The sequence below is a fragment of the Suricata suricatta genome, chromosome 16 (assembly GCF_006229205.1).
Source record: "Suricata suricatta isolate VVHF042 chromosome 16, meerkat_22Aug2017_6uvM2_HiC, whole genome shotgun sequence".
In the NCBI taxonomy this organism is placed as follows: domain Eukaryota; kingdom Metazoa; phylum Chordata; class Mammalia; order Carnivora; family Herpestidae; genus Suricata; species Suricata suricatta.
In genome coordinates, this window is record NC_043715.1 from 40,687,157 (window position 1) to 40,713,893 (window position 26,737).

Genomic DNA, 26,737 nt, shown 5'->3' on the forward strand with positions numbered 1-26,737 from the left:
CAGGCCGGCCGGGCCGGCGCTCCCCGGGGGGCCTCGGCCGACCCCGGCCACGGATCGGGGCCCAGGCCCCAGTTTGTCCTTGACGTCTCCTTGAAGTAGGTTCCTGGGGGCTCGCGGAGGTCTCGGAGCCGGCCGCTTAGTCATGAGAAGCAGGCCCCTCCGCCGTTATTCCTCCGCAGGGGCATCGGTGTCTCCTCCTTCTGCCCCCGCCCCCCACCCCCTGCCTTTGGGAAGGGACTCCTTCCGCAGTAGTGGGCTGGGGCCCTAGATGACGCAGCGGGCGAGGAAAGCCTGTCTCCCGACCCCAGCTCCGGGCCCAGAGCGGGCGGGTACGCGGGCGGTTTGCGATCTGGGTGGGCTGGCCTGGGGGATTTGCGGGGAACCGCGGAGAAAGGGTGGTTTTGGGGCATGATTTCTGCGAAGGAGGCTCGGTGTGCAGACCTCTGCACGACCAGGAAATGGAATAGAATCAGTGGGAAGAAATCATGGGAGGCAGGAATCTCGGGGTGCTCCCGTGACCGGTACAGGTGTGTTGGGGAGGGGAGGTCTGTGGCTCCAGATTGGAAACCCCATGGCTAGCCTTGCCTTCTGGGCCCTTTCCCGGTTAAGTGGAGTCGCAGAGTGGAAGCCGTAGGAGGCAACGGTCCCTCCACGGGGGAGGCAGGGCCAGTGCACCCCGCTGTTTGTCTTACGCGCTTTAGCAGAGGAGTGGCTCCTCGCGAAGGGTCTGCAGCTCCTTTGTGTGAGGATGGCCCCTTTTGCTGTGCTGGTGTTGCTGCATGTCAGCCTGGTGGGCAGACTGGTGACAGCGCTGCTGTGCCGAGAGGCTTGTGTGGGGTGTGGCTCAGGGAGGGTGTTTTTTCTGGTTGCAGCTCTGGTCAGGGAGCGGGCTCTCCTGAGAAATGGGGTGTGGTCACTGGCTTCCGCCATCTTTTTGCAGCTTGACCCTGAACACCAACCATGGGCGTATTCTGGTGGATTACTCAAAGAACCTTGTGACAGACACAGTGATGCAGATGCTGGTGGACCTGGTAACGTCCTGCTGCGGGGGGTTGGACCTGTGACCCGGAGCATGGCACCTGAGCCGGGCTCCTGGGAGCCGACAGGTCCTTGAGCAGTTTTATTTCCTCCTCTCAGCACCCCTCAGTCACTGCCTCTGTGCCAACACAGGGCTCTGAGCTCCTGCCCTCCCCCACTCCGACTCTGAGCAGCACCCCAGGGGACTCAGTGCCCATGGTCTGAGCAGACCCTTCACAGGCAGCGGGGTGGGGGGTACCAGGCGGCCGCTGTCTGTCAGCCCCACTGGGGCTGCGTCCAGTCTAGAACTAGATGGCTTGGGCTCTTGGTTGCCAGTGTGAATGGGATCAGGCCTCAGTATCTTCTCTTCCCAGGCCAAGTCCAGGGGTGTGGAGGCCGCCCGGGAGCGCATGTTCAATGGCGAGAAGATCAATTTCACAGAGGTGAGCTGGCCTGGGAATGGCAGACCCTCCGTTTCCTCCAGGGCCTCTTCCTTCCCTTGGGGTTCATCTGAGAGCATCACCCTGTGGCTTCACCTCTCCTCTTACGCAGTGGTTTTGCTTAACAAGGGGCCTGTAAGCCAATTTCCTTGAGTGGGTTGCGGCGCTGCGGGGTGCGCCTTCCCCAAGACTGCTGGCCTGGATCTGCTGCGGGTTGGGTGGCTCCTGGGTCTGCCCGGAGGGCACGCCTCAGGCCTGCCAGGAGATGGCTTCTCGAGGCACGTGCTCCGAGAACTTAACTCCGGTCTGTCTCTGCTCTAAGTTTTATTAGTGAAAAGAGGAATTTTAGGACACAAGATCAATTTCCTCAGTGGCAAGTAGGCATCAGTAAGAAGCAGTGATAAAGCCAGGCCCTGGGGGCCCTTTCCTGAATTGCTGTGGAAGCCTGGAGGCAGTAGTAATCACGGAGTGCTAAGAGGCTTATCCTCCAAGTGTTACTATCTTCCTTTACACACGAGGAATCCGACACTCAGAGGGCAAGTCACTTCTAGACGTCACTTCTATAAGAGACAGAACAGGTTTCGAACAACTTGTCTCACTGCTGAGCTACGCTGAGGGAGGCTGCAGTTAAGGAGGGCTTCCTGGAGGAGTGCATTTTCTTTTGGAATATCTGACAGGAGTGAGATTGGGCAGCAGGGTGAGGGCAGATAGCATGATGTGTTCCACCTTAGTGAGCCTCTCTTTGGGTTGGAGTCCAGAGACTTTCTCTTTCCTGTCCACCTGGGGTCTATAGACCTGTTTCCTTCAAGGACTCCTCTGTCGGCTTCCACTTGATGGGAGTGTGGGTCTCACATGTCAAGGACAGCTTCTTGGCACCTGTCACAGGCCTACAGTCTGGTTTGGTTTCTGGCAGTTGGTGTGGTGGGGCCGCTTGGTGAGGGACCTTTGAGTCGCCTGCTTTGCTCCACGTCCAGGGGGCCGGGGGTGCTCTTCAGAATGTGCCAGCAAACAGCATGTACTCGTGGAGAGGACGAGACTTAATGAGCCCTGAGCCTCCGAGCCTGTTTATTGCTTGTCTCTCACCTGTGTTGTGCCCATTCTCTCCCTTTGCGCACTTTGTTCCTCTTTCCTTGGCTTATCATGCCCTGAACATCCAGGGGCCCCCTGGGCTTCTCCTGGTCTCCCACCTGTGTGACTGTCTAGTCCAAGGGGAGTAGCCCACGCCCTCCTCCTCCAGGCCCTGGAGTAGCCTCTACTCCCAGAAGCACACAGTGGATTCTCAGTATGAGACTGCGGTGCCAGCACACCTCCAGGCTCCTGTCTGGTGGAGAAAGGGCTGGGCTGACTCCTGGGCCGTGTTGCCCCTCGCCCTGCTGGGGGCGTGGCTGCCCTGGGGGCGGTGGGGGCGGATCTTCACCTGCCGATTGCATCCCCAGGATCGGGCAGTGCTGCACGTGGCCTTGCGGAACCAGTCAAACACCCCCATTCTGGTGGACGGCAAGGATGTGATGCCAGAGGTCAACAGAGTCCTGGAGAAGATGAAGTCTTTCTGCCAGGTAAGCTGCTGCTGCGCTGGACTTGCCCTTGGCCGTGTGTGCACGCATGTGTTTGAGACTCCGGGGGCGTTGATGGGCCGCCGCTCCATTCTGCTTGGAGAGAACTCAAGGCTTCTTCGCAGGCTGAGGTGGAGGCGGTCTGTGCGATCACTGCCTGGGGACTCTGCTCGTGACGGCCCCCCACTGGCAGCCACCGAGTAACCTCTCTGCTGAACTGCTGTCCCCGGGGGGCTCCGGGGGCCAGTCTGGCCAGAAAAGTGAGGTTCCTAAGGGACGGGATGGTGGAGGAGAGACTCGCTCTTTCTCAACTCTTTAGCAACAGGCCCTTATGTTTTAGTCTAGAACTAGATAAATTCAGTGGCTTTTTTATTTTATTTTTTTTAACGTTTGCTTATTTTTGAGAGAGAGAGCCTGTGCGTGTGAGCATCAGGGAGGGGCAGAGAGAGAGGGAGACACAGAACCCAAAGCAGGCTCCAGGCTCTGAACTGTCAGCACAGAGCCCACCACGGGGCTCGAACTCACAGTTGTGAGATCATGACCTGAGCCAAAGTCAGACACTCAGCCAACTGAGCCACACAGGTGCCCTGATAAATTCATTTTAACATTTCCTTGACGGTGACCCCAGCCTGCTCTCCAGAGGCAGCATTTACAGCTGTGAAACCTTCTGAAAGCTTCCTATGCATATGCCATGTGTAGACGCACATCTGTCTCCTCCTCTTTGAAACATGTATGTACACGTGCATACACACATGTGGGTTCGCTTTTAGCTGCATTTTTTGCAGCTTATTTGTACTTGTGAATAAGTAAGAAGTGTCCCTGTGTCCATGTAGATGCACATAACGGTGCCTCCTTTTCCTGTGGTGGGTGGTGTAGAGGTTGCCTCAGCGATCAGCTAGAGATTTCCCCACATCAACCACTGTTGCTTCAGTGTCTGCTCCGGGGTGATTCTGCAAGGGTTCGTGGACATCCTCAAGCCTGGGGTACAGGGGTGATTTACGTGTGTGTGCGCGTGCGCACACTTGCACATTGTATGCGCTATGTGTGCTCTGGGAGTGATCATCTGGGCTCCGGTCAGCGTGTTCCTGGGGGCAGTGACCCCCACCTGTGGCTGGCCCAAGTTTGCTTGCTTTGGCTAAGAGCCATTTCAGATCTCAGACAGCTGGAGTGATCTGGCCATCAGTCCTGGAGGCCTAGCCACTCTGTAGGGTGAAGAAAGGTTGGCATCCTGATGGGACTCTGGATTCCAGAAGGTTCCTTAATAGTGGTCGGTACTCGTGATGGGCTTTGGGTATAGGGAAGGGCCTTTCCGGCCATCAGGGGTGAGTGGTGGAGCTGACATGCGTCAGCACGTGCACGCTCAGGCCTGCCGCGTGGAGAGCGTGGTCCTGGCCGTCTGGGAAGCTATTTCCAGGAAAGCACTCCTGTAGAGCTGGCTGTGGGATCCCTGACTCAGGCTGATGGGGTATTTATAGTTCAAAAAAAGCTTGAGTGGCAGCAATTCTACGGTGAGGAACACTCCCCACGGCTGTGCCGAGGTTACAAGTTTGCCAAGGTCGGGTTGAGGATGTTCGCCATGATCCTGATTATAGTGGCAAAAAACACAAACAACCTGACTGGCAGTCAGTGGAGCATGCGAGTCTTGATCTTGGGGTCATGAATTTGAGTCCCATGTTGGCTGTAGAGTTTACTTAAAAATAGAATCTTTAAAAATTTTTTTTAAAAATTAAAAAAAAAAGCACAGATTATCTGAGCTCATTTATCAATGGACTAAGTAGTAAAACCAATATATGTTTATATATTGTAGTCCCAGGTACCATTAGGTATGAGGGAGCTATGGTTACCTTGATCTGTCCCACTGCTCAGGATGTGCTACGAAGTTGGGAATGGAACTTGCCAAACTGGCATGTGTTGTGAAACCCCATCTGGTCGAATGTGTGTCGTCATATTAAACACATACAAGCTTTCTTCTCTCGGATGCTTTATTGTAACAAAACTTTCATGGTGAGATGAAGGATTGAGAAACTGAAGAACTTTATTTCTATATTGTTGGAAATTTTCCCATGACGATTGCCTGATTATTTAAAAAAAAAAAAAAAAGAAATTTGCTGGGTCTTACTAGTTCGGGGAAAGAGATACATAGTAGTTTTCTATTGGTGTATAATAAATTGCTCCAAAACTTAGCAGCTGAAAACCATGACTGACATTTCTATGGATCAGGATTTGCAGTGGCTGTGCTGGCTGGTTCTGGTCTCCTAGGTTGTGGTCAAGATGTTGGCCAAGGTTAGCACTCACCTGAAGGCTTGACGGAGCCTGGAGAATCTGCATCCAAGATGACTCACTAGTGATTAGTGCAGGCTTTGGGGAGGCTTCAGTTCCTCACCTGGGGACCTCTGTACAGCAGAGCGTCCTCATGACAAAACAGCTGGTTCCCCCAAGTGAGTGATCCAAGGGAGAGCAAGACCAAGTGCCTCGGGGTCCTTGAGCACCTTGAGCTAGCATGTGCAAGTACATCTGTCACTTCTGTTAAGACCCTGTTGGTTGTACAGGTCAGTTCTGATCAAAGGAGGAGGGGACAACACAAGGACACAAATGTAATGCCAAGAGGTGAGGACCACTAGGAGCCATCTTGGGAGTTGGCTACACAGTCTGCCTTCTGGCTCCTAGAGATTCATATTTCTTCCGCATGGAGAACACCCTACTCACTTTCTCCTACAGCCATGTCCCATTACAGGATGAGCTGAAAGTCTCGTCATCTGAATGAGGTAGAGGTGTAGCAGGACCTGCATTTCCTTTAATGCAGCTCAGATACACTTCCTTTTGACGTGAAGATATGCGAATTAAAGAAACAATCTATTCGCGCCTCACACACCCAACCTACTACAGTGAGGTGGGTTTAGGGTAACCGATAAAGGAGAATTCCTTTTCAAAGAGAGGGGAAATGGGAGGCACACAGGAGCCATTGGTCCAAACCATTCTGAAATCCAGCAGGACATATACTGGTGGTTGCTTGATTAGGACTCAAGGCCTAGGAACCATTTCTTAAGGATTTTGACCTTGCCCTCGTTCATTCTTTTTACCTGAAAGGTAGTTTGTGTTTCCAGCGACATAGTTTTCTCAGCCTTCTTACTGCCCGTAGAAATGTGGGTAACTGGGGACGCCTGAGTGGCTCAGTTGGTTAAGCTTCCGACATCGGCTCAGGTCATGATCTTGTGGTCTGTGAATTTGAGCCCTGCCATCAGGCGCTGCACCGACAGCTCAGAGCCTGGAGCTGCTTCGGATTCTGTGTCTCCTTCTTGCTCTGCCCCTCCCCTGATTGGGTTATGTCTCTCTCTCTCTCTCTCTCTCTCTCTCTCTCAAAAATAAATAAGCGTTCAAAAAAAAAAAATGTGGCTATCTAAAGCCCTCTTTTCCTTTTGCACTATCTCTGTCCCTTTCAGTCCAGGCTGGTAGTTTCTGACAATTCAGTTTTCTAACAAACTTTGTGGGTCTCCTGTGAAGCTTACTGAGAGTGGGGAGTTCATTCCATCAGGCAGAAGCCATACCTACAAATGTCTTTGAGATGAGGCCTTTTTTACCATTGTTTTTGAGACTGAGTTTCCTCAGAAGCCTGATCTTTGACCAGAAGCTTTTCTGTGTTACTTCATTAGCTTTTCTGAGATCTAAACAAAGCATCTTATAGCCACACTCTCTGTTTCACTGCCTCACTGTGCCCTGGAATTGATCTTTGCCAGCGAGTCATTTCTTAATTTTAGCACCTGTTGTTGCCTGGGGAAGCTGGGAATTTCTAGGCCCAAGAATCCCTGGCTTTGTTTAAAAGTTTTTCCTTTAGTTTCTTTCTGTTATTTATTTATTTATTTATTTTGCATTTTATTGTAAGCACCAAGAAGCCAGGCAGTTCTTTTTTTTTTTTTTAATGTTTTTTTAAAATTTATTTTTGAGAGAGAAAGACAGCGTGAGCAGGGGAGGGTCAGAGAGAGGGAGACACAGAATCTGAAGACAGGCTCCAGGCTCTGAGGTGTCAGCACAGAGCCCGACACGGGGCTTGAACCCACAAACCGTAAGATCATGACCTGAGCCGAAGTCGGACGCTTAACTGACTGAGCCACCCAGACGCCTCCAGGCAGTTCCTTTAACAGGACTAATGGGTTACCGGATCCTGACGGGTGCACAGGTCCCTTATTCAACTTGGAGACGGGAGTCACTGGGGTTCGTGTGATGGTCCTGTCCCTGGCACCTTCCCCATTTCACGTCGTCTCTCAGTCTCTTGTACATTAGATTCTGCTGAGAGTTTGTTTGGCAAATTCTGACAATGTTACCGAGAGGTGGGGTGTCCCCCACTTTGCTAATGATGAAATAGGGTCTAGCTGGTGGGGGCGGTGAGTGTGGCAGGGATTTGCTAGTGTGGTCTGAGTAGGATGCTGTGAGGGCCTAGCTGTTGGGATTGAGATGTCAGGATGCTTCTGAGCAGCACTTTGGTCGTGGGGATTTGGGCTGAGTGCATGTCCCCGCTCTGCCAGCGTGTCCGAAGCGGTGACTGGAAGGGGTACTCAGGCAAGTCCATCACGGATGTCATCAACATCGGCATTGGCGGCTCTGACCTGGTAAGAAGGACTCCCTTGGGATGGGGTGAGGGGTCTTACCGAGGGTCTTGGCTTTTCCAGGGCGAGACTTGGCTAGCTTTCCCCACCTCTGTGGGCCCTGGAGTCTTGTTTTCTGATACTGCGTCCCCCCACAGGGACCCCTCATGGTGACTGAAGCCCTTAAGCCATATTCTTCAGGAGGTCCCCGGGTCTGGTTTGTCTCCAACATCGATGGGACCCACATTGCCAAAACTCTGGCCAACCTGAACCCCGAGTCCTCCCTGTTCATCATTGCCTCCAAGGTATGGGCCTTGGACCTGACCTGGCCCTGTGTGTGTTGAGGGGGACCCTCTTGAGTGCATCATGCTTCGTGGATCGGGTCGGCGGCTGCCCTCAGACTGTTCCTCGTCAGGTGACAAACATGGTTTACCTGGTGGAAACCCAAACTGGTCAGTTAGAACCTTTGTCTTAAGGCCACATCTGCTTGCTGTGTGGGAACTGTGCCCAGCCTAGGACTGTTCTTGTCTTTCTGAGAGATCTGTCCTTACTGTCTGCTCCCTTCTGATCCCAGAGCCATGCCCAGATAACGTGAGGGGTTTGTTTGTGGTCAACCAGGGTTTATGCCCTGGTTACTCCCATCAGTGCACATAAAATGTTAAGAATTCCATCTGAGTTCTGTGATTGTAGCCTAGCCTGGGCCAAAGGGAGACCCCAGAGTGGCCACAGCCCCTTTCCTGGAAGATGCTTTGACCTTTGGCCTGTGGCAGAGGAGTGGTGTGTGTGGGTGGGGGGGAGGGGGGGGATGTGGCTTTCACTAGGATTCTTCTTCCTCTGCTTGGGAAGTCCTTGAATCACAGGATCATGACCACTTCCAGGCCCTGGCCCCAGCCACAACCACTCACTGTGGCTTTGTGGGCAGGTGGGTGGAGGTTGGGTGGAGTGACTGTCACTGCTCCTTGTGGTAACTGGGCACCCACATGGCCTCTGCTCCTGAGCCCTGGCTCTGGGTCCCAGCGACCCTGAGCTGGGGGCTGATTGCTGTACTTTCCGGCCACAGACCTTTACCACCCAGGAGACCATCACGAATGCAGAGACCGCAAAGGAGTGGTTTCTCCTGTCTGCCAAGGATGTGAGTGCAGGGGTGGGCGGTGGGTGCTGCGTGGGGTGGGAAGGACATGGCGGGCCTCCCTGTCCAGCTAGGGGCCGAGCCTTACGCTGCGTGTGGCCCTTTTCTTCTCAAGTTGGCAGCAGGGGGCAGGCTCTCTCAGTGCCCACCTTTTCTGATGAAGACATCCTGGCCAGTCCCAGCCAGGGCAAGTGTGCCAGAACCTGCTCTGACTAGCGGAGGGCACTTTAAGGTCCCTTGTCCCTGCAGGATCCTCTCTCCCCCTGGCCACACCCATTTATTTACAGGGGAGGGACCCTGGGCTTTGTGTGTCTGTGAGGTAGGCTGGGCCTCTGATTCCTCTGTCTGTTTGACTTTGACATGGGGCTCCTCCAACAGCCTCAGAGCCCAGGACTGGGAGCAGTCAGTCCCACCTAGGGCCTCAGTTTCTCCAGAGATGGGAGGCTCACTACCCTCAGGTGGCCCCCTGACCTGGCTTTGGTGTAACCTGGCTCTGTCTCTTGCAGCCTTCTGCAGTTGCGAAGCACTTCGTCGCGCTGTCTACCAACACAGTAAGTGCCCGTGTGGGCTCCTAGACTTCCTCCGTGGGAGGGCCCAGGTCGTGTCAAGGTGTCAGGGTCCTCGCCTATCATCATACTCAGCTGAGATGGGATCTGCGCATCCGGGCATCTGGGCTGGGCTGAGGGGATGGAAGGGTCGGTACCTGGAAGGGATGTGAGTCGCACAGCATCCCTTCTGCCTCCCGCCATCACATCCTTTCAACTCCAAACAGGGATCCCAGTGACCCTGCCTGCCTCCGAGGCCTGATTCATGCCCAGAACACTCCACACATGTGACCTCCTTTGGCCTCTGCCACCCTGCCGCTGGCCTGTCCCCACCTGGGATGTACAGGGTAGGGGTGGGGGGTGGCTCCCATTTCTTACATAAAGACTTTAAGCCCCGGTGAAGGATTTTTGCCCAGTGACTGCATGAGTCAGTGACGCTGGGATTAGAACTCGGGTCTCCTGCCTGCCAGTTCTCACACTCTGCATGGCCCCGGGCTGTGCGAGGTAGGGGCAGGGCTGTGTGCCAAGAGCCACAAACCTCATGAGCACTTGCCTGGTGGGCTTTGCACGGGGCTGTGTCAGAGCTGGAAGCACACTCAGGTTTTCCAAACTGGTCCCCCATCTCCTCTGCCGCTCCTGTCCGCCCCCCACTCCTGCCTCCAGGGCTACCCTGCCCATGGAGGGGAGGCAGGAGCACCTCTTCACATTGGCTGACCAGAGCGCCTCCAGGCGGCGGAGTTCAGACTGTTCAGTGGGGGCGTCCCCCTCCTGTGGGACTACAGAAGCGTTGGTGAACCTGTGTACACAGGGGACAGAGCGCCTGAGGAATAGGACTGGCCATCTCCTAAAGGCTTCCTGGGGAAGGGTCACCATCTCAGATACTGGAAGGGCTAGACAGGTGTCCTGGCTGTGTGACCCCTGGCCCGGGAGTGCTTCCCGCCCTGGCTTTCCCTTGTGTGTCCTGGATGGGTTGGTGTCTGCACCCCGACGGGTCTGGGAGGTGGGTCTTGCAGGGCAGTGTGTGGGCCGCGTCCCTGTGCCTGGCACATGGCCTCCCTTCACAGGAGGGCTTTGCAGGCGCCAGGCTGCAGCTGCTGCTGGGTATGAGCCGGCCTGTGTCCAGTTCTGGGGCTGAAAGCTGCTGGCTCCTGGCTGGCAGGGACAGGCTGCTCCAGCCCTGCCCGTCTGCCCACAGCTTGGGGTGTGACACCTGGTACCCAGGAGCTCCTGTTCCCATCCGGCTAATGTAAGCTTCCTTCCTTCCCTCCCTTTGCCCCTTTTAGGCCAAAGTGAAGGAGTTTGGGATTGACCCTCAAAACATGTTCGAGTTCTGGGATGTAAGTAAAGCCCCTTTTTTGCGCTGGGTGAATTGTGTGTCCTTTGCCGGGCATGACCACCGAGCCACAGATCAGGGGCTTGTGAGGTCAGGTCAACGTGATCTGAGCGCCTGCTGCATGCCTAGCTTTGGGAAATGGCCGAGAGGCCCTCAGAGAGGCTTGTGGGGCAGGAGCAGCTCCACCAGGATGAGGCTCCGCATCCACCGAGGGCAGGATGAGTTTGCAAGGCCAGGGTGACACTCCCCTGGGTGCCTGCCAGTGGCCCCCACCGCAGGGTAACTGGAGCCACCCCTACCCCCCTTCTCTAAACTTGAGGTTGTGAGTTATTCTCAGTGTTGACCTTTTTCTAAACTGCAGCCACAGTCTGTAAAGGCCAAGGGGCAGGGTGAGGCAGGAGGTGTGCCTGGGCAGGCCTGCTCCGGAGGGGCAGAAACAGCCGCTAGGTGGCAGAGGGGGGGTGCCAGGCCTCGGGCCTGCACGGGGCCTTGTCAGGCAGCCGGCAGAGCAGACGGCGCCTGAGCGGCTCTAGCAGCAGGTGATCAGAGACTCATCTCTGCTACAGCCACAGCTGGTGCCAGGCAGCGAGCATGGCCCTGGTTGGGGAAGGGCTCTGGCTGTGGAATGCAGGGGAGGCTTGGGTGCAGGATGCAGTGTGGGTGCTATGAATGCAGTGGGCACTGTTCTAACACGTGACCAGGGCAGGTGCACCCTTTAAAGGGGGCATCATCTAATAGGAGTTTTCCCACTGGAGCTGTTTGCAGGCCTTAAGACTGGAAGCTGTTTGCTGGGGGCGGTGGGGGGGGTACATCCACAGATGTGATCTCCTTTGAAAGCTCTGAAGGCCACGGAGCCTGGGAGAAAATGAAGCCCTAAGGCCCTAAGGCATCTGTTGTGTGTAATGAGTTAACTTCTTTCCAGAATGGGACTGATTATGTGCCATCCTTGGAAGAACTGAGAAGAGTCCCTCAAATCATTCTCTGCGTCCTGTGGCTCAGATGAGGAACCCTGGTCGAGAGAGCCCGTGCAGCTTCTAACAAACGCTGCATGTCTGATAAAGTAGGGGAGGCGCCTTCTACCTCTTTCCTGGGATCTGGAGCCTGAACAGGCGGTGGTCAGGAACGAGTGGGTCTCCTGCCAGTCTCCCCTGTGTGGGTTTTCCCTGGCTCTCACAGCACAGCGTGCAGGGATGAAGGGGGGTGTGGCTTAGGGAGAGGCCCAGGTCTCCCAGGTAAGGCATGGGGCTGGGGCTGGGCAGTGTGGCCTGTGTGACTGAGGTGGGCACAGTGACGGCCTGGGCCCGGCCAGGCATGCCACATACACAGCGGCTGCAGAGGGGCCTGCCTGGGTCACTAAGGGTGTGTGTTGCTTTGAATCAAGAGCCAGGGAGGGTAAGATTTCTGGAGCTAGTGTCTCTCAGGTGAGACAGAGGGTCAGGACAGACAGGGGATACCGCACTGGCTCTGAGGTAAGATCAGAAGAGTCTGGTCTGACAGGGGGACACAGAAGTGGTGAGGCCTGGGCAGCTAGGGTCAGTCGTGGGGTAGCCTCGTGTGTCAGGACCAGGTAGAGGTAGGGTGGCAAACTGTGGGGTTTCTCCAGGCTCAGCCAGAGTTAGCTCACATTGGAAAATCGAACTGTGGCTGGTGGGGTCTAAAGAGGAGCTAGGACAGGTACAGGTGAGTTCAGAGGAGGAGCTAGGACAGGTAAACATACTGATGAGGTCTGTGAATTCTGGAAAAGATCCCAGTATTTAGTACATATAGTTCTATCAGGTGAGGTCTGAGGGGCCAAAGTCATGTGCTGGTACTTTAACCTGGATCTGTGAGGTGAAGTCCCTGGCATAGGACAGTTGTATACATTAGGTCTCTCTCACTTTTTTTTTTTATAGTTTATTTTTGAGACAGAGACAGAACATGAGTGGGGGAGGGGCAGAGAGAGAGGGAGAGGGAGAGAGAGGGAGAAACAGAATCTGAAATAGGCTCCAGGCTCTGAGATGTCAGCACAGAACCCGATGCGGGGCCTGAACCTATGAACTGTGAGATCATGAGCTGAGCCGAAGTCGGATGCTTAACCGACTGAGCCACCCAGGCGCTCCTTATCAGGTCTTTCTTAACTGGCTCTGCAAAATGAACATCAGGTCATAGGTGTCTGATCACTCAAGTGAGGTGGTTAAAACTCAGAATTAGACAAATATATGCGAGCCCCCTATGCCACGTCGGCTACCTGGCTCTCAGCATCCTGACCAGGTGTGATAAGCAGAGCTCAGGGGGCTGCAGAGGCCTCTGCAGGTCCGCAACCAGCCCCGGGTTCTGGCACTGGGTTCTGGCTGCAGTGGGGTTCCATGGCCCAGATGAGGGAAGGTTAGGAAGAGAAGTCATACAAAGTGAGGACTGGCGAGTTGGGGCATGTGAAGAAGAGACAGGAGCCATGTTGGTAAGGTACGTACATCCTGAGAGGCTCTTGGCAGATAAAGGTCTAGAGACCTAGGACTATAGGGTGAGAGGTCTGAGGCCCAAGTCACTCAAGCACCAAGGGGCTCTCACCAGTCGACCCTCAGGCTGAAGTAAGCAGCCAGGAATTTGTCCTGAGGGAAGTATCTCTTCAGATGAAGTTTCTACAGTGAAGTCGGCCAGGGGTGGTCTGTAGAGCCATGTCTGTCTGAGGTCTCGGGAGCTGGAGTCAGACATGGTTTGTATAACTAGGTTATTTAGGGAGGCCTGAGGAGCCAAGAGTTGGCACATATAGGTAGACGGGGCTTGCTCGGGTAAGGACACTGGAGCCGGGAAAGGGCAGCGACAGCTGAGTCTGACAAGTGAGGACTAGGAATCCATGATCAGGTGCAGGTCAGAACTGAGTCGTCAGGTGGCATCCAGCAGTTCTGGTCTTGCGCAACTCAGTGATCCTGGAGGTGGCCCTGGGTCCCTTGGGTAAAGACTGAAAAGCTGGAGTCAGGCACAGGGAAGGGGACCTGCATCCATGAATTCTGAGTCTGGCTCAGGTGTGTAGTCAGGTATGGGTCTGTCAGGTGGGGCGTGAAGAGTTGAGGTGAGATACAGGATTGTATTGGGTTTCTACCAGGTAAGGGCCGAACTGCTGAAGTCAGGCTCTGGTTTGTGTTCTGAATCTGAGGAGCTGGAGTCAAGCACAGGTGGATAGAGCTGAGTTTTTCAGGTGACATCTATGAAACCAAAGGCAAGCAGAGATAGATTGACCTGAAAAGTCATGGTTAGGTTCATGCAGCTCGGTCTCACCATTAAGCTTCGGCATACGTCAGGTAGACCAGGTGTGGCAGGTGAGGCATAAGGAGCTGGTGTTAGACTTATCCAGAAAGAACTGTATCTCTTAGATGATCTCTGAAGATACGAAGTCAGGAGGTTGGGCTCAGTCTCTCAGGTCAGATCTGAGTAGTCAGGATTGGTTACGAGTGACTATATTTGGATTTCCTAGGTAAGGTCAAGATTAGCAGATAGAACATCTCTGCCTGTCTTATAGAATTGTTTTGCAAGGTTGAAGAGTTGTGGCCAGGTACAGGCATATGGAATTGAGTTTCTCAAGAAAGGTCTATGGAGACTGTTTCTGGCACAGGTCTGTATCCTTGAGACTGTCAGAATGAGTTAAGCACAGGTGAGTACAGCAGGGTTTGTCAGGTAAGGTCTATGGGGCCAAGATCAGGGCAGGTTCACAACATTCTCTCTCTCTAGTAAGTGCGAAGTCATGGTCAAGCCAGGGTGACAACTGAACATCTCAGAGGAGATGTGAGCACCGGAGAGGTATAGTAGGTAGGTGGAGCTAGCCCAGCAGGTCCAGTCTGAGGACCCAGAGGCCGAGCACAGGTAGGCAAAACTGGCCCACCAAGTATGGTCTGATGTGCCGGGGTCAAGTACAGGTAGGTAGAACAGACTTACCAAGGTGAAGTCTGGACTGGTAGGAAGAGCTGGTCTAGCAGGTGAGGTCTGAGAAACCAGGGTCAACCATAGGTCCACCAGCTATGGTCTGGGGAGCCAGAGTTAAGTACAGGTAAGCAAAACTAGATCAGCAGGTATGATCTGAGGAGCCAAGGTCAAGGAAAGGTAGGTAGAACTGGCTATCAGGTGATGTCTGAGGAACTGGAGTCAAGCACAGGTAGGTAGAACTAGCCCACCAGGTACAGGTCTGAGGAGCCAGGCTCAAGCACAAGTAGGTCAAACTAGACCGCTAGACCGCCAGGTACGATCTAAGGAGCCAAGGTCAAGCACAGGTAGGTAGAACTGGCCTGTCAGGTGCAGCCTGAGGAACCAGGGTCAACCATAGGTAGGTGGAACTGGCCCACCAGGTTATGATCTGAGGAGCCAGGCTCAAGCACAAGTAGGTCAAACTAGACCACCAGGTACAATCTGAGGAGCCAAGGTCAAACATAGGTAGGTAGACTGGCCTGTCAGGTGAAGTCTGAGGAACCAGGGTCAAGCACAGGTAGGTAGAGCTGGCCTATCACGTGAAGTCCTAGGAACCAGTGTCAAGCACAGGTAGGTAGAGTTGGCCCACCAGTTATGGTCTGAGGAGCCAGGGTCAAGCACAAGTAAGTAAAACTAGACCACTAGGTATGATATGAGGAGCCAAAGTCCAGCAAAGGTAGGGGATTGGCCTATTGGGTGAGATATGAGGAGCCAGGGTCAAGTATAGGTAGGTAGAACTGGCCTACCAAGAGTTGTTGGAGGAGCCAAGATCAAACACAGGTAGGCAGAGCTGGCCTAGCAGGTGAAGTCTGAGGAACCAGGGTCAAGCACAGGTAGGTAGAATTGGACTACCAGGTATGATCTAAGGAGTCAAGGTTAAGCACAGGTATGTAGGACTAGTCTATTAAGTAAAGTCTGAGGAACTGGAGGTAGGCAGATTTGGTTTGCCAGGTATGGTCTGAGGAACCAGGCTCAATCACAGGTAGGTCAAACTAGACCACCAGGTACGATCTGAGGAGCCAAGGTCAAGCATAGGTAGGTAGAGCTGGCCTATCACATGAAGTCTGAGGAACCAGTGTCAAGCATAGGTAGGTAGAACTAGCCCGCCAGGTATGGTCTGAGGAGCCAGGGTCAGGCACAGGTAGGTAGACTGGCCTATTAGGTGAAGTCTGAGGAACTGAGGTCAAGCACAGGTAGGTAGAACTGGCCCACCAGGTATGGTCTGAGGAACCAGGCTCAATCACAGGTAGGTCAAACTAGATCACCAGGTACGATCTGAGGAGCCAGGGTCAAGCATAGGTAGGTAGACTGGCCTATCACGTGAAGTCTGAGGAACTAAGCTCAAGCACAGGTAGGTAGAGCTGGTCCACTAGGTATGGTCTGAGGAGCCAGGGTCAAGCACAGGTAGGCAGATGTGGCCCACCAGGTATGGTCTGAGGAGCCAGACTCAAGCACAAGTAGGTCAAACTAGACCACCAGGTATGATCTGAGGAGCCAAGGTCAAGCATAGGTAGGTAGACTGGCCTGTCAGGTGAAGTCTGAGAAACTAGGGTCAACCATAGGTGAGTAGAACTGGTCCACTAGGTATGGTCTGAGGAGCCAGGATCAAGCATTAGTAGGTAGAATTAGTGCACCAAAAGTGGTTGCAGGAGCCAAGATGAAGCACAGGTAGGTAGAATTGGACCGCCAGGTATGATCTGAGGAGCCAAGGTTAAGCAAAGGTAGGTAGAACTGGTGTATCAGATAAAGTCTGAGGAATTGGAGTCAAGCACAGGTAGGCAGATCTGGCTTGCCAGGTGAGGTCTGAGGAGCCAGGGTGAAGCACAAGTAAGTAAAACTAGACCACCAAGTACGATCTGAGGGGCCAAGGTCAAACATAGGTAGGTAGACTGGCCTATCAGGTGATGTCTAAGGAACTGGGGTCAAGCACAGGTAGGTAGAACTGGCCCACCAGGTGAGGTCTGAGGATCTAGTCTCAAGCACAAGTAAGTAAAACTAGACCACCAGGTACGATCTGAGGGGCCAAGGTCAAGCATAGGTAGATAGAGTGGCCTGTCAGGTGAAGTCTGAGGAACTGAAGTCAAGCACAGGTAGGTAGAGCTGGCCTATCATGTGAAGTCCTAGGAACCAGTGTCAAGCACAGGTAGGTAGAGTTGGCCCACCAGTTATGGTCTGAGGAGCCAGGGTCAAGCACAAGTAAGTAAAACTAGACCACCAGGTATGATATGAGGAGCCAAAGTCCAGCAAAGGTAGGGGATTGGCCCATTGGGTGAGATATGAGGAGCCAGGGTCAAGTATAGGTAGGTAGAACTGGCCCACCCGGTACAGTTTGAGGAGCCAAGGTCGAGCACAGGTAGGTAGAACTGGCCCACTAAGGGTTGTTGGAGGAGCCAAGATCAAACACAGGTAGGCAGAGCTGGTCTAGCAGGTGAAGTCTGAGGAACCAGGGTCAAGCACAGGTATGTAGGACTAGTCTATAAAGTAAAGTCTGAGGAACTGGAGGTAGGCAGATTTGGTTTGCCAGGTGAGGTCTGAGGAACCAGGGTCAAGCATAGGTAGGTAGAACTATACTGTCACTTGTGGTCTGAGGAGCCAAAGTCAAGCATAGGTAGGTAGAACTGGCCCACCACGAATGGTCTGAGGAGCCAAGGTCAAGCACAAGTAAGTAAAACTAGACCACCAGGTACGATCTGGGGATCCAAGGTCAAGCACAGGTAGGTAGAACTAGCTTGTCAGGTGAAGTCTGAGGAACTGAAGTCAAGCACAGGTAGGCTGATTTGGTTGCCAGGTGAGGTCTGTAGAACCAGGGTCAAGTATAGGTAGGTAGAACTGCACAGTCATTTGTGGTCTGAGGAGCCAAAGTCAAGCATAGGTAGGTAGAATTGGCCCACCGGGTCAATGGGGGTCAAATATAGTAGGCAGATCTCGCTTGCCAGGTGAGGTCTGAGTAGCCAGTATTAAGCACAGGTAGGTAGAACTGGCCTGTCAGGTCGAGTCTGAAGAACTGGGGTCAAACACAGGTAGGCAGATCTGGTTTGCCAGGTGAGGCTTGAGGAACCAGTGTCAAACATAGGTGGAACTGACCTACCATGTGAGATCTCAGGATCCAGGGCCAAGTACAGGTAGGTGGAACTAGCCATGGTCTAAGGATTCAGGGTCAAGCACAGGTAGGTAGAACTGGCCTGTCCGGTCAAATCCAAAGAACTAGGGTCAAACACAGGTAGGCAGATCTGGCTTGCCAGATGAGGTCTGAGGAGCCAGGGTCAAGCACAGGTAGGTGGTAGACCTGGCCCACCAGGTACAATCTGAGGAGCCAAGGTTAAGTACAGGTAGGCACAACTGGCCTAGCAAGTTAGAGGAACTGGGGTCAGAGAGAGGTAGGTAGAAATGGCCAGCCAGGTATGGTCTATGTATAGACCCAGGGTCAAACACAGGTAGGTAGAGCTGCCTCACCAGCTGCAGTGTAAGGACCCAGGGGGATGCAAGGTAGGCAAGATACGGTCTGCCATGTGTGGTCTGAGGACCCAGGGTCAAGCACAGGTAGGTAGAAATGGCCCTCCAGGTGTGATCTAAACACCAGGGTCATTCACAGGCAGAAGTGGCCCGCCAGATACGGTCTGAGGAGCTAAAGGTCAAGTACAGGTAGGCAGAACTGGCCTGTCAGCTGTGGTCTGAGGAGCCAGGGTCATATGGAGGTAGGTAGAGCTGGCCCACAACTGCAGTATAAGGAGCCACAGGCAGATCTGCCCTGCCAGGTGTGATCTGAGGACCCACAATCAAGCAAAGGTGGGTGAAGCAGGCCTGCCAGGGTCAGAGGCAGGTAGGCAAGGCTCATTGCCAAGTGTAATGTCTTGAAAAGGTCTGAAGGACTCGGATTGAGCTGAGGAGCCAAGGTCAGGCACCAGTAGGCAGAGCTGGCCTGCCAGGTGTGGTCTGAGGAGGAAGGTGAGGGAGGAAGAGTTGACTTTCAGATATTGGATTCAGGCGAAGGTGTGTACCTTGGATTTTTGTGGTGGGGCCGGAAGAAGGTTAAGCCTGGTAGGTGGAGTGGCCACGGGGAGTCCCATAGCATTGGGATCTTTAGGTAGACAGAACACTGTGGGGTTCGGGGAGGTCTGTAAGCTCTAAGTTAGATCTGAGTACGTAGATGTGGCTCTCTCAAACATGGACTTCGGAGCCAGAGACCTACACTTGAGTCTTGTTGGTAAAGTCCTTGGAACATAGGTCTGGCTCAGGTATCCTGGCCCGGGTCTTAGAGGGGAAGCTTGGAGAGCATGGGATAGTCACAGGGAGGGAGAGCCACATCTCAAGGTGGGGGGGATGGGGAGGGTGTCTCTAGAGCACTGGTATACAGAGATACTTGTGTCCACTGCGATCTGAGGCTCCTCAGTGAGGGGCTGGTGCCAGGTCAAGCGGTGGCTGCTAATGTTGCATCTGTCTGCAAGATGCAGAAAGCCACATCAGACACAAGCTACAGAGCTGGGGTTTTCAAGTTAGGCTTGGGAGTTAAGATCACGCCTGTTTAGATGGAGCTGAGTCTCTCAGGAAGGTGTGAGGAGTCTGAGCTGGGCTTAGGGAAGTGCACCCGAGTCTGGCATTTGAGATGTGAGGGGTCAACCACAGATAGACATGAAGAGCTGGGTGCATCTGCCAGGCTTTCCAGAGCCTGTCTCTGACAGGTGTGTGACCCTGTAGTACGAGGTACTGGAGGGACACAGGCAGAGCTAACGTCACAGACGAAGTCCTTGCATCCATGCAATGTCGTGCGTCCACGGATCCAGAATCGTGTGGGCAGAGGTATTTAAGTGTGATTTCAGGTGCTTCTTGTCACCTGGGTTCAGGTATGAGTTAGCATTCCTGGGCTTGTTAGGTGAAATGAGTAGGGAAGCTGTAGCCCAGGAGCGCATAACTGGTGTGGCTGGAGAGACCTGAGAATGTGGGTCAGGGGCAGGTGGTAGGATCAGGTATAGTTTTGGTAGCATGGGCCACCCTCAATGGAAAGCCAGAGTCCTCATAGGTATGTGTTCCTGGGTCTGCCTGGGGACCCTTAGGATCAGGTAGGACAAATGGAATGCCTTGGCCAGGTCAGCGTTCTGTTCTCAGTACCCTGGTCAGGCATGATAGGCAGAGCTCATGGTCTTGCAGAGGCTGGAGGCTCCCTAGCCAGTCCCAGGTGTGGTCTGTAGCATCGGGGCCTGAGTTACTCAGGTGAGGAAAATAATAGAATTATGACTAGTTAGCTAAAGCGAGACTTGTGGTGGGAGAGGCACAGAACGCTGACCTGACTGAGGAGCTGTAAGGTGTGGTCTGAAGGGCCACTGCAGGGAAAGTGAGCTCTAGAGCCCGTGTGTGTAGGGGGAGGTCAGACACTGGCGTTGCCAGGCTCCCAAAAGTGAGGTCTAATGATGTGCCTCAGCCAAAATCAGCAGCTTAGCAGTCCACTTTCTAGAATTGAGTCTGTTTGTTGAGATCTGAGAGCCTGTGTCAGGCATAGTTTGGCCCCTGGGACTGTGTCAGGTAAGGTTCCCCCAAACCTGGACTGTTTGGGGGAGGTGAAAGGCCTCACCGTCCATCTCATTACCCAAGCCAGAAACCTCTGGGCCTCATTGGATTCTCTCATTCTTTCAATTCTCCCTGAATCAGTCCTCTGCACCCCCATCCAGGGGACCATCATGTTCCTGATGACCACTGGCACTCCCTGCTGCATTCTCTAGCGTTGCCTCTCAGCTTCTACCCTCCAGCTCCTGCTCCTCCGTGCTCTGCTTCTCTTGCCCAGCCTGTCTCAACGGGCTTCCAGTAGAGAATTAAGCCCTAGTGCCCCAAAGCATCCAGGGGGTGTAATGAATCATCATCTCTTCTTTGCTTCTGGGAGGGTACTAGTCTTGCACCATCCTTGGGAGAATTGAGAGGTGAAGTCACTGAAAGTTTTTTCTGTGGGGCTTAATTCTCTCACTATTGAGAAAGGCTGCTCTTGCCGCAGGACTGTCACTTAACGCTGTGCTGGCTGCTGGAATGCTTCTCCCCACTCAGTGCTCTCCTGGGTAATGGCTGCTCATTCTTAAGATCCAAGCTCAAGCACTCCTCAGATTCCTTTTATAATTGGTTTCACTGGTGTATCTCCTTTTTCCCAAGCATTTGCATCTCACATCACATTTATTGGCATGATTATTTCATTTACACATCTGTGGAGTCGCCATGGGCTGCTTCTGTTTCCTGTGCTCCATAAGTAGCGGTTAGGAAGATCTGAGTGTGTTATGAAGAACCAGAGTGGAGTCTGCGAGTGTGAGTGGTAGGCCTATATGTGTCTTGGGGCTGAGGCTGAGGAGGTCTCTCAGGTATGAGCTCTGGGCCTGTCACTGTCCCATGAGGCAGTCCTTGACTGGGTATGAGGCACTGGGTCTGTCCCTGTCTGAAGGGGCAAGGCCACACCCATGTGTGTTAGTATCTGAGGAGGCAGGGCCAAGGCTAGGCAGTGTTGGGTCTTGCATTATTCAAGAAAGTGTGCTTGGGCACGAGTATGAGGCATTGGGTCTGTGCTTCTGAGGACAGGGCCTGGCGCAGGTAGGAGGTGCTGGGGCTGTCCACTCCCCAAGGAGGCCAGGCCGGGCGCAGGCATGAGATTCTGACCTGGTAGTGTCCAGGTAGGTTGGCTCGTCACAGGTACGAGATGTTGGGTCTGTCAGTGCTCAGAGAGGCTGAGTACTGGTATGGGTACCAAGTCGGTCTGTGTCTGGGGGGTCAGGACCTGGTACAGAGCTGCGCCTGTGGGGGTGTGAGGAGGCGAGGCTGGCACACATGTGCAGGCCTGGCTCTGTCGGTATTTGAATAGGCCTGGCACAGGTGCGAGGCCCCGGTTCTGTCCGTGTCTCACGCGGCACCACCACACATCGGTACAAGCTGCTGGGTCTGTCAGTGTCTGAGACGTGCAGGCGTGCTGTAGGTACGAGGTGCTGGGCCTGTCAGTGTCGAGGAGGCTGGGGCACAGGTATGAGGCGCTGAGTCTATCAGTGTCTGAGGGGCTGGACCTGGCAAGGTAGGAGATTCTGGTCTGTTGGTGTCTGAGGAAGTGGGGCCTGGTACCAGGTATGACGTGCTGGGTCTGTGTCTGAGGAGGAGGCCGGGTGCAGGTATGAGGCGCTGGGTCTGTCAGAGGAAGAGGAGGCTGGGCCTGGTACCAGGTATGACGTGCTGGGTCTGTGTCTGAGGAGGCCGGGCCTGGCGCAGGTATGAGGCGCTGGGTCTGTCTGTGTCTGAGGAGACAGGGCCAGCCATGGTAAGGTCTTCGGTTGAGTCTTGTGGCTCTGGTCAGTCCCACACGTAGTCTACCCTGTTGGTCAGCACAGAGTTGCCAGCGCCTGGCCTGCTGTCTTGCTTCCCAGAGGTGGGTTGGGCCTGGCCCTCCATGCTATACCTGTGGAAGAGCCTTGTTCTCGGGGCAAGTTTTGTGGCAGGAGGGAGGGGGGCGGGGTGTGCCAACCCTTTTTCAGCACCTTTTCCTGTCTCTCCTAGTGGGTAGGAGGACGCTACTCGCTGTGGTCAGCCATTGGACTCTCCATTGCACTGCATGTGGGTGAGTGTGTGTTTTAGTCTTGGGAGATGATGTAGTCTAAGGTCAGGGTGGGGGTCTCATTTCCCTAAACACCTTTCTGACCCCACAGAGGCTGCTGGCCTCTCTCCCCTTGGCTGGACCATTTCTTTCAGGTCAGGAGGGCAGGCCTGACTTTTCTCTTGCGCATGCAGGTTGGCCTTTCTGCCCCTCACAGCTGCCGTCCTGTCCTTTCCCATGGTGGGTGAAGTTCTATCTGCCTTTGCCTTGCGGGCAGACCCTGATTAGAAAGGCTTTCTGTAGGCCCAGGTCTTCCCAGGTCCTCTTTCTTCAGGCTGCACCTCACCCTTTCCTTGGTTCCAGAAGAAGCCAGTCCACTGCCAGGAGGGCACTGGGCATGACTGTTTCTGTTGACGCTGCTTTTGTGTCGCAGGATTTGACAACTTCGAGCAGCTGCTCTCAGGGGCTCACTGGATGGTAAGTGCTGAGGCTTGTGTTCTCTGCCCAGAGACATTTAGTTGGTCCAGCATTGGTCTGGCTCCCTCCCCCATTGGCAGCTGCTCGGCTCTCACCCATCCTGCTCTTGTTTCAGGACCAGCACTTCCGTACGACGCCCCTGGAGAAGAATGCCCCCGTCCTGTTGGCTCTGCTGGGCATCTGGTACATCAACTGCTTTGGCTGTGAGACGCAGGCCATGCTGCCCTATGACCAGTACCTGCACCGCTTTGCCGCCTACTTCCAGCAGGTACCAGCTGCGAGGGGGCCTGGGAGGCCCAGGTGCTCAGGTTCCTGCCCCTTCAGGGGCTTTTCTCCCCATTGCCCTTGGGTATAGCCAAGGCCCACTCTGTTCCGAGTTTCAGGGTAAATCTTTGTTACCAGGATCTGTTTGATCTGAGTGTTAGCCAAGTTTGACTCCCATGGAGGGGCAGGACTGATCATGGTGACCAGTCAGACCCTGGCATGGCTCAGGGCATGGGTCTCAGCTGGGTCAATTCTTCCTTGGCCATCACTGTGTGCCTGCGGTAGGGTGGGGGCCGTCGGCCAGGACCCCTGTGACTTGCACTGCTTTAGTTCATCTGAAAAAGCAAGTTATACCCAGTCTGTGGTGCCTCTTTGGGCTACTCAGAGCCTTCTGGGCCCCTCAAATCTCCAGAGCCCCCAGGGACCAAATAGCATCTCTCCTGGTCCACATCCATTTTCAGGGGGTCCTTCTGTGCCTGTCTCCACGTTGTTTAGCATCAATCCAGTGTTTGCTCTGCAGCCGTACTTGTGCAGGCACAGCAGACTTTCAGCAGCACCTGAAGGTGACTGAAGAAGAGGCCAGGCCACCCCCAGCGCCAGCATCTAGTTGAGGTGACAGACCTCAAAGGCTGTACACCCTGGACCTCAGCCAGCCATTCCCTAAGCCAACCGTTAAAGAGGGGTGCCTGGCTGGCTTGGCCAAAAGAGTACACAACTCTTTATCTCAGGGTCACGAGTTTGAGCCCCACATTGGGTGTAGAGATCAGCTAAATAAACGTGAGGGGCCCTGGGGTGGCTCAGTCGGTTAACTGTCCGATTTCAGCTCAGGTCATGATCTCGTGCTCCATTTGGTTTGAGCCCTGCATGAGTCCATGGTGCCTGCTTCAGATTCTGTATCTCCCACTCTCTACCCCTCCCCAGCCAGTGCTCTCTCTCAAAAATATACATTTTAAAAAGTTTTTAATAAACTTGTATTTATAAAAAAGAATACATCAATTAAATATGACTGGTTTCTGCTTGTAGGGAGGTCCTCCTCACACCCCATCCCCCTTTTCTTCCAGTCCTGGGTCCTTCCTACAGTGCTCTAAGCCAGAAAGCTAAGAGTCTGTGTCCTCAGGGCAATAAAACGAACTGCCTGATGACACCCCACAGTGCAGGGCAGGTATACTTGGTGCATCTCAGGCAGGATTTGGGCACGGTGCCTGAAGAAAAGCAGGACCTGCAGATACAGGGCTGGGTTTCTGTCCCTGTCCCAGGGTGACATGGAGTCCAATGGGAAGTATATCACCAAGTCCGGCAGTCGTGTGGACCACCAGACGGGCCCCATTGTGTGGGGGGAGCCGGGGACCAATGGCCAGCATGCCTTCTACCAGCTTATCCACCAAGGTAGGGCCCATCTGGCTCGGGCAGGGGTGCTGCTGGGGAGGGGGAGAGCCCACTGGCAGAGACTTCTCCCCTGAGAGGGCAGCACTCTCAGCTATGTGGGTGGCCCCTGTGGGCTAGGGTAGACACTTGGGTGACCGCTGCGCTCTCTTACAGGCACCAAGATGATACCTTGTGACTTCCTCATCCCAGTCCAGACCCAGCACCCGATAAGGAAGGGTTTGCATCACAAGGTAAGAGCCCTATCCAGCCTCTCCTCACACTTTGTCAGGCTCACATTACACCCAAACTATTAAAGAGCTGATGCACTGGTTGGCAGTTATGCTAGTTTTCCGTTACTGCCACCACAAATTACATAATCATAGTGGCTTAAAACAACACCCAGTTTCTATCTCGGTTTCAGTGGATCCGAAGGCCAGCAGGCTCCACTGGGTCTTTGCTCAGGGTAGGACCAGGGTCCAGTTTCCTTGATGGCAACTGGGGGGTCATTCTCAGCTCTGAGAAGCCACCTTGGCCCTTGGCACTATCTCCAAACCAGCAGTGGTAGGTTCAGTCCCTCTCCAGCTTTGGTTCTGTCCTGCCTCTTCTGTTGCTTCTCTTCTACTGACTTCTTGCTTTGCTTTCCTCTTCTACTTCTTGAGGCCCATGTGATGATCCTGGGCCCACCTATTCCTATCTTAAGGTCTGTTACTTTCATTTCATCTGTAAGATCCCTTTTGTCATGCCCTGTAACCTACAAGGGTGCAACAGCAGGGAGGGGACAAAGATCGTGGGGCCAAGACCTTGCTTACCACAGCAGCCAATAGAAAAACCCAGCACCCAACCAGACAAGGTGTTTGAAGAGGATTGAGTGCACCTTATCTTGGGTGTGCAGAGTAGCATGGGTTACTGTGAGCACAGGCTTTGGAGTCAGAGATCCAGGTTTGAATTCTGATTCTTCACCTCTGTACCTGTGTGATTCAGCTGTTACTTGGGGAGACTGAGGCTCAACTAGGAAAGAGAGAGTATGCTTTTCCCCCTCAGAATCTTACAAGACAGATATTGATAAAGTTCTAGCAGGGTCCTTGGCAACTCATTGGTATTCCTGAAAGGGTAGTTATTGTTGTTACTTTACCATGTCATCACATGTGACCTGCTGTCCCCACTCACTCCAACTGAGCTCTATGTTGGGAGCTGGCAACCTGACCTAGGCCAGCTGAGAATCGCCAGGCATTCTTGCCCCTCTGCCTGAAGCTCAGACAGAACTTGCAGGCAGAGCTGGGTGTCTCTCTTGTCAGATCCTCCTGGCCAACTTTTTGGCCCAGACTGAGGCCCTGATGAAGGGGAAGTCGACAGAGGAGGCCCGGAAGGAGTTGCAGGCCGCTGGAAAGAAGCCGGAGGACGTTGAGAAGCTGTTGCCACATAAGGTCAGGACTTCTCCTCAAGTGGGTAGCATCATCCTGGATTTGGAAGGATAAAGTTGTGAGGTCAGGGCAAGGATTCACGGCATGCCTTGCTTGTCCAACGCAGTAGGAGGGGCTGTCCTCACAGATCTACACATCCCAGCCTCTGGGGCAGGGTGCACAGCCCCTCTAAGTTATTTGGGGATCACAACTAACCAGGGGGCATTCCTCGGTGTTTTCTGAAGGTCTTTGAAGGAAATCGCCCAACCAACTCTATCGTGTTCACCAAGCTCACGCCATTCATTCTGGGAGCCTTGATTGGTGAGTGAGCAGGGTAGGTCCTTGCCTGGGGTAAGTTGGATGAATCTGGTAGAGCCCTAATTACCCCGTCTGCTACTCTGTAGCCATGTACGAGCACAAGATCTTCGTTCAGGGCATCATCTGGGACATCAACAGCTTTGACCAGTGGGGGTGAGTTGCTCTCCCTCAAGGGGAGGGTGGAGAATGCCGTGGGTTGGCCTACGGATTTCACTGGGGATGCTGGGTCCTTTCTCTTATCATTCTTTCTTATGGTCCTGCCAGGGTGGAGCTGGGAAAGCAGCTGGCCAAGAAAATCGAGCCTGAGCTTGATGGCAGTAACCCAGTAACCTCTCACGACACTTCCACCAATGGGCTAATCAACTTCATCAAGCAGGAGCGTGAGGCCAGAAGCCAATAATAAACTCATGCCCGGCTGTAGTCCTGTTGTGACTGGTCCTTCTTGTCCCTCCTCACCAGAGATGTACTACACAGTCCTTCCCAGAGCATCATCTGGTTGTGTGCTTGGAGCACAAGCCCTTTGGGGGAAGTTGGTCTGGAATTGCTACCATCACCCCTCCAGGTCCATGTGCCCCCTGTTTTATGACTGGCTGAAGTGTTTCAGTGCAGCTCATTTCTGGCCATGTTCATCTTGTTCATGTATCAGATAGAAAAATAAAGATGCCACAAAGGAGGTTGTAGGCTCAGCCTCTTCTCGTCTCTGGACGTGGTGCTCTACACAGGAGTTAGTACCCCCAGGAGGAGGGCTGTGCCTTGACTGAGGCTTTACTGTTCAGTGGTGAGCAGGTCCAGGAGGGAGGATGGTCCCTTGGGAAGAGAGTGGAGGTGGGGTGG

General features: G+C 53.8%; 1 protein-coding gene across 1 annotated transcript; it reads left to right on the forward strand.

The window, feature by feature from the left end:
- Window positions 1-393: 393 nt before the first annotated feature.
- On the forward strand, window positions 394-26,577 carry GPI (glucose-6-phosphate isomerase). Its single transcript, XM_029926549.1, has 18 exons — window positions 394-527; window positions 941-1,031; window positions 1,392-1,460; window positions 2,894-3,013; window positions 7,531-7,614; window positions 7,749-7,895; window positions 8,651-8,722; window positions 9,226-9,270; window positions 10,548-10,601; window positions 22,043-22,103; window positions 22,513-22,556; window positions 22,672-22,824; window positions 24,077-24,206; window positions 24,360-24,436; window positions 25,481-25,609; window positions 25,831-25,906; window positions 25,990-26,056; window positions 26,168-26,577. The coding sequence occupies exons 1-18, from the start codon at window positions 409-411 to the stop codon at window positions 26,301-26,303; spliced, it is 1,674 nt and encodes a 557-aa protein (XP_029782409.1). The 5' UTR covers window positions 394-408; the 3' UTR covers window positions 26,304-26,577.
- The last annotated feature ends 160 nt before the right edge of the window (window positions 26,578-26,737 follow it).

Coding starts and splice junctions, on each gene's coding strand:
- GPI (XM_029926549.1), top strand. CDS start 409: ATGATTTCTGCGAAGGAGGCTCGGTGTGCAGACCTCTGCACGACCAGG. Junction 3,014..7,530: donor AGATGAAGTCTTTCTGCCAG/GTAAGCTGCTGC, acceptor CCGCTCTGCCAG/CGTGTCCGAAGCGGTGACTG. Junction 25,610..25,830: donor AGAAGCTGTTGCCACATAAG/GTCAGGACTTCT, acceptor TGTTTTCTGAAG/GTCTTTGAAGGAAATCGCCC.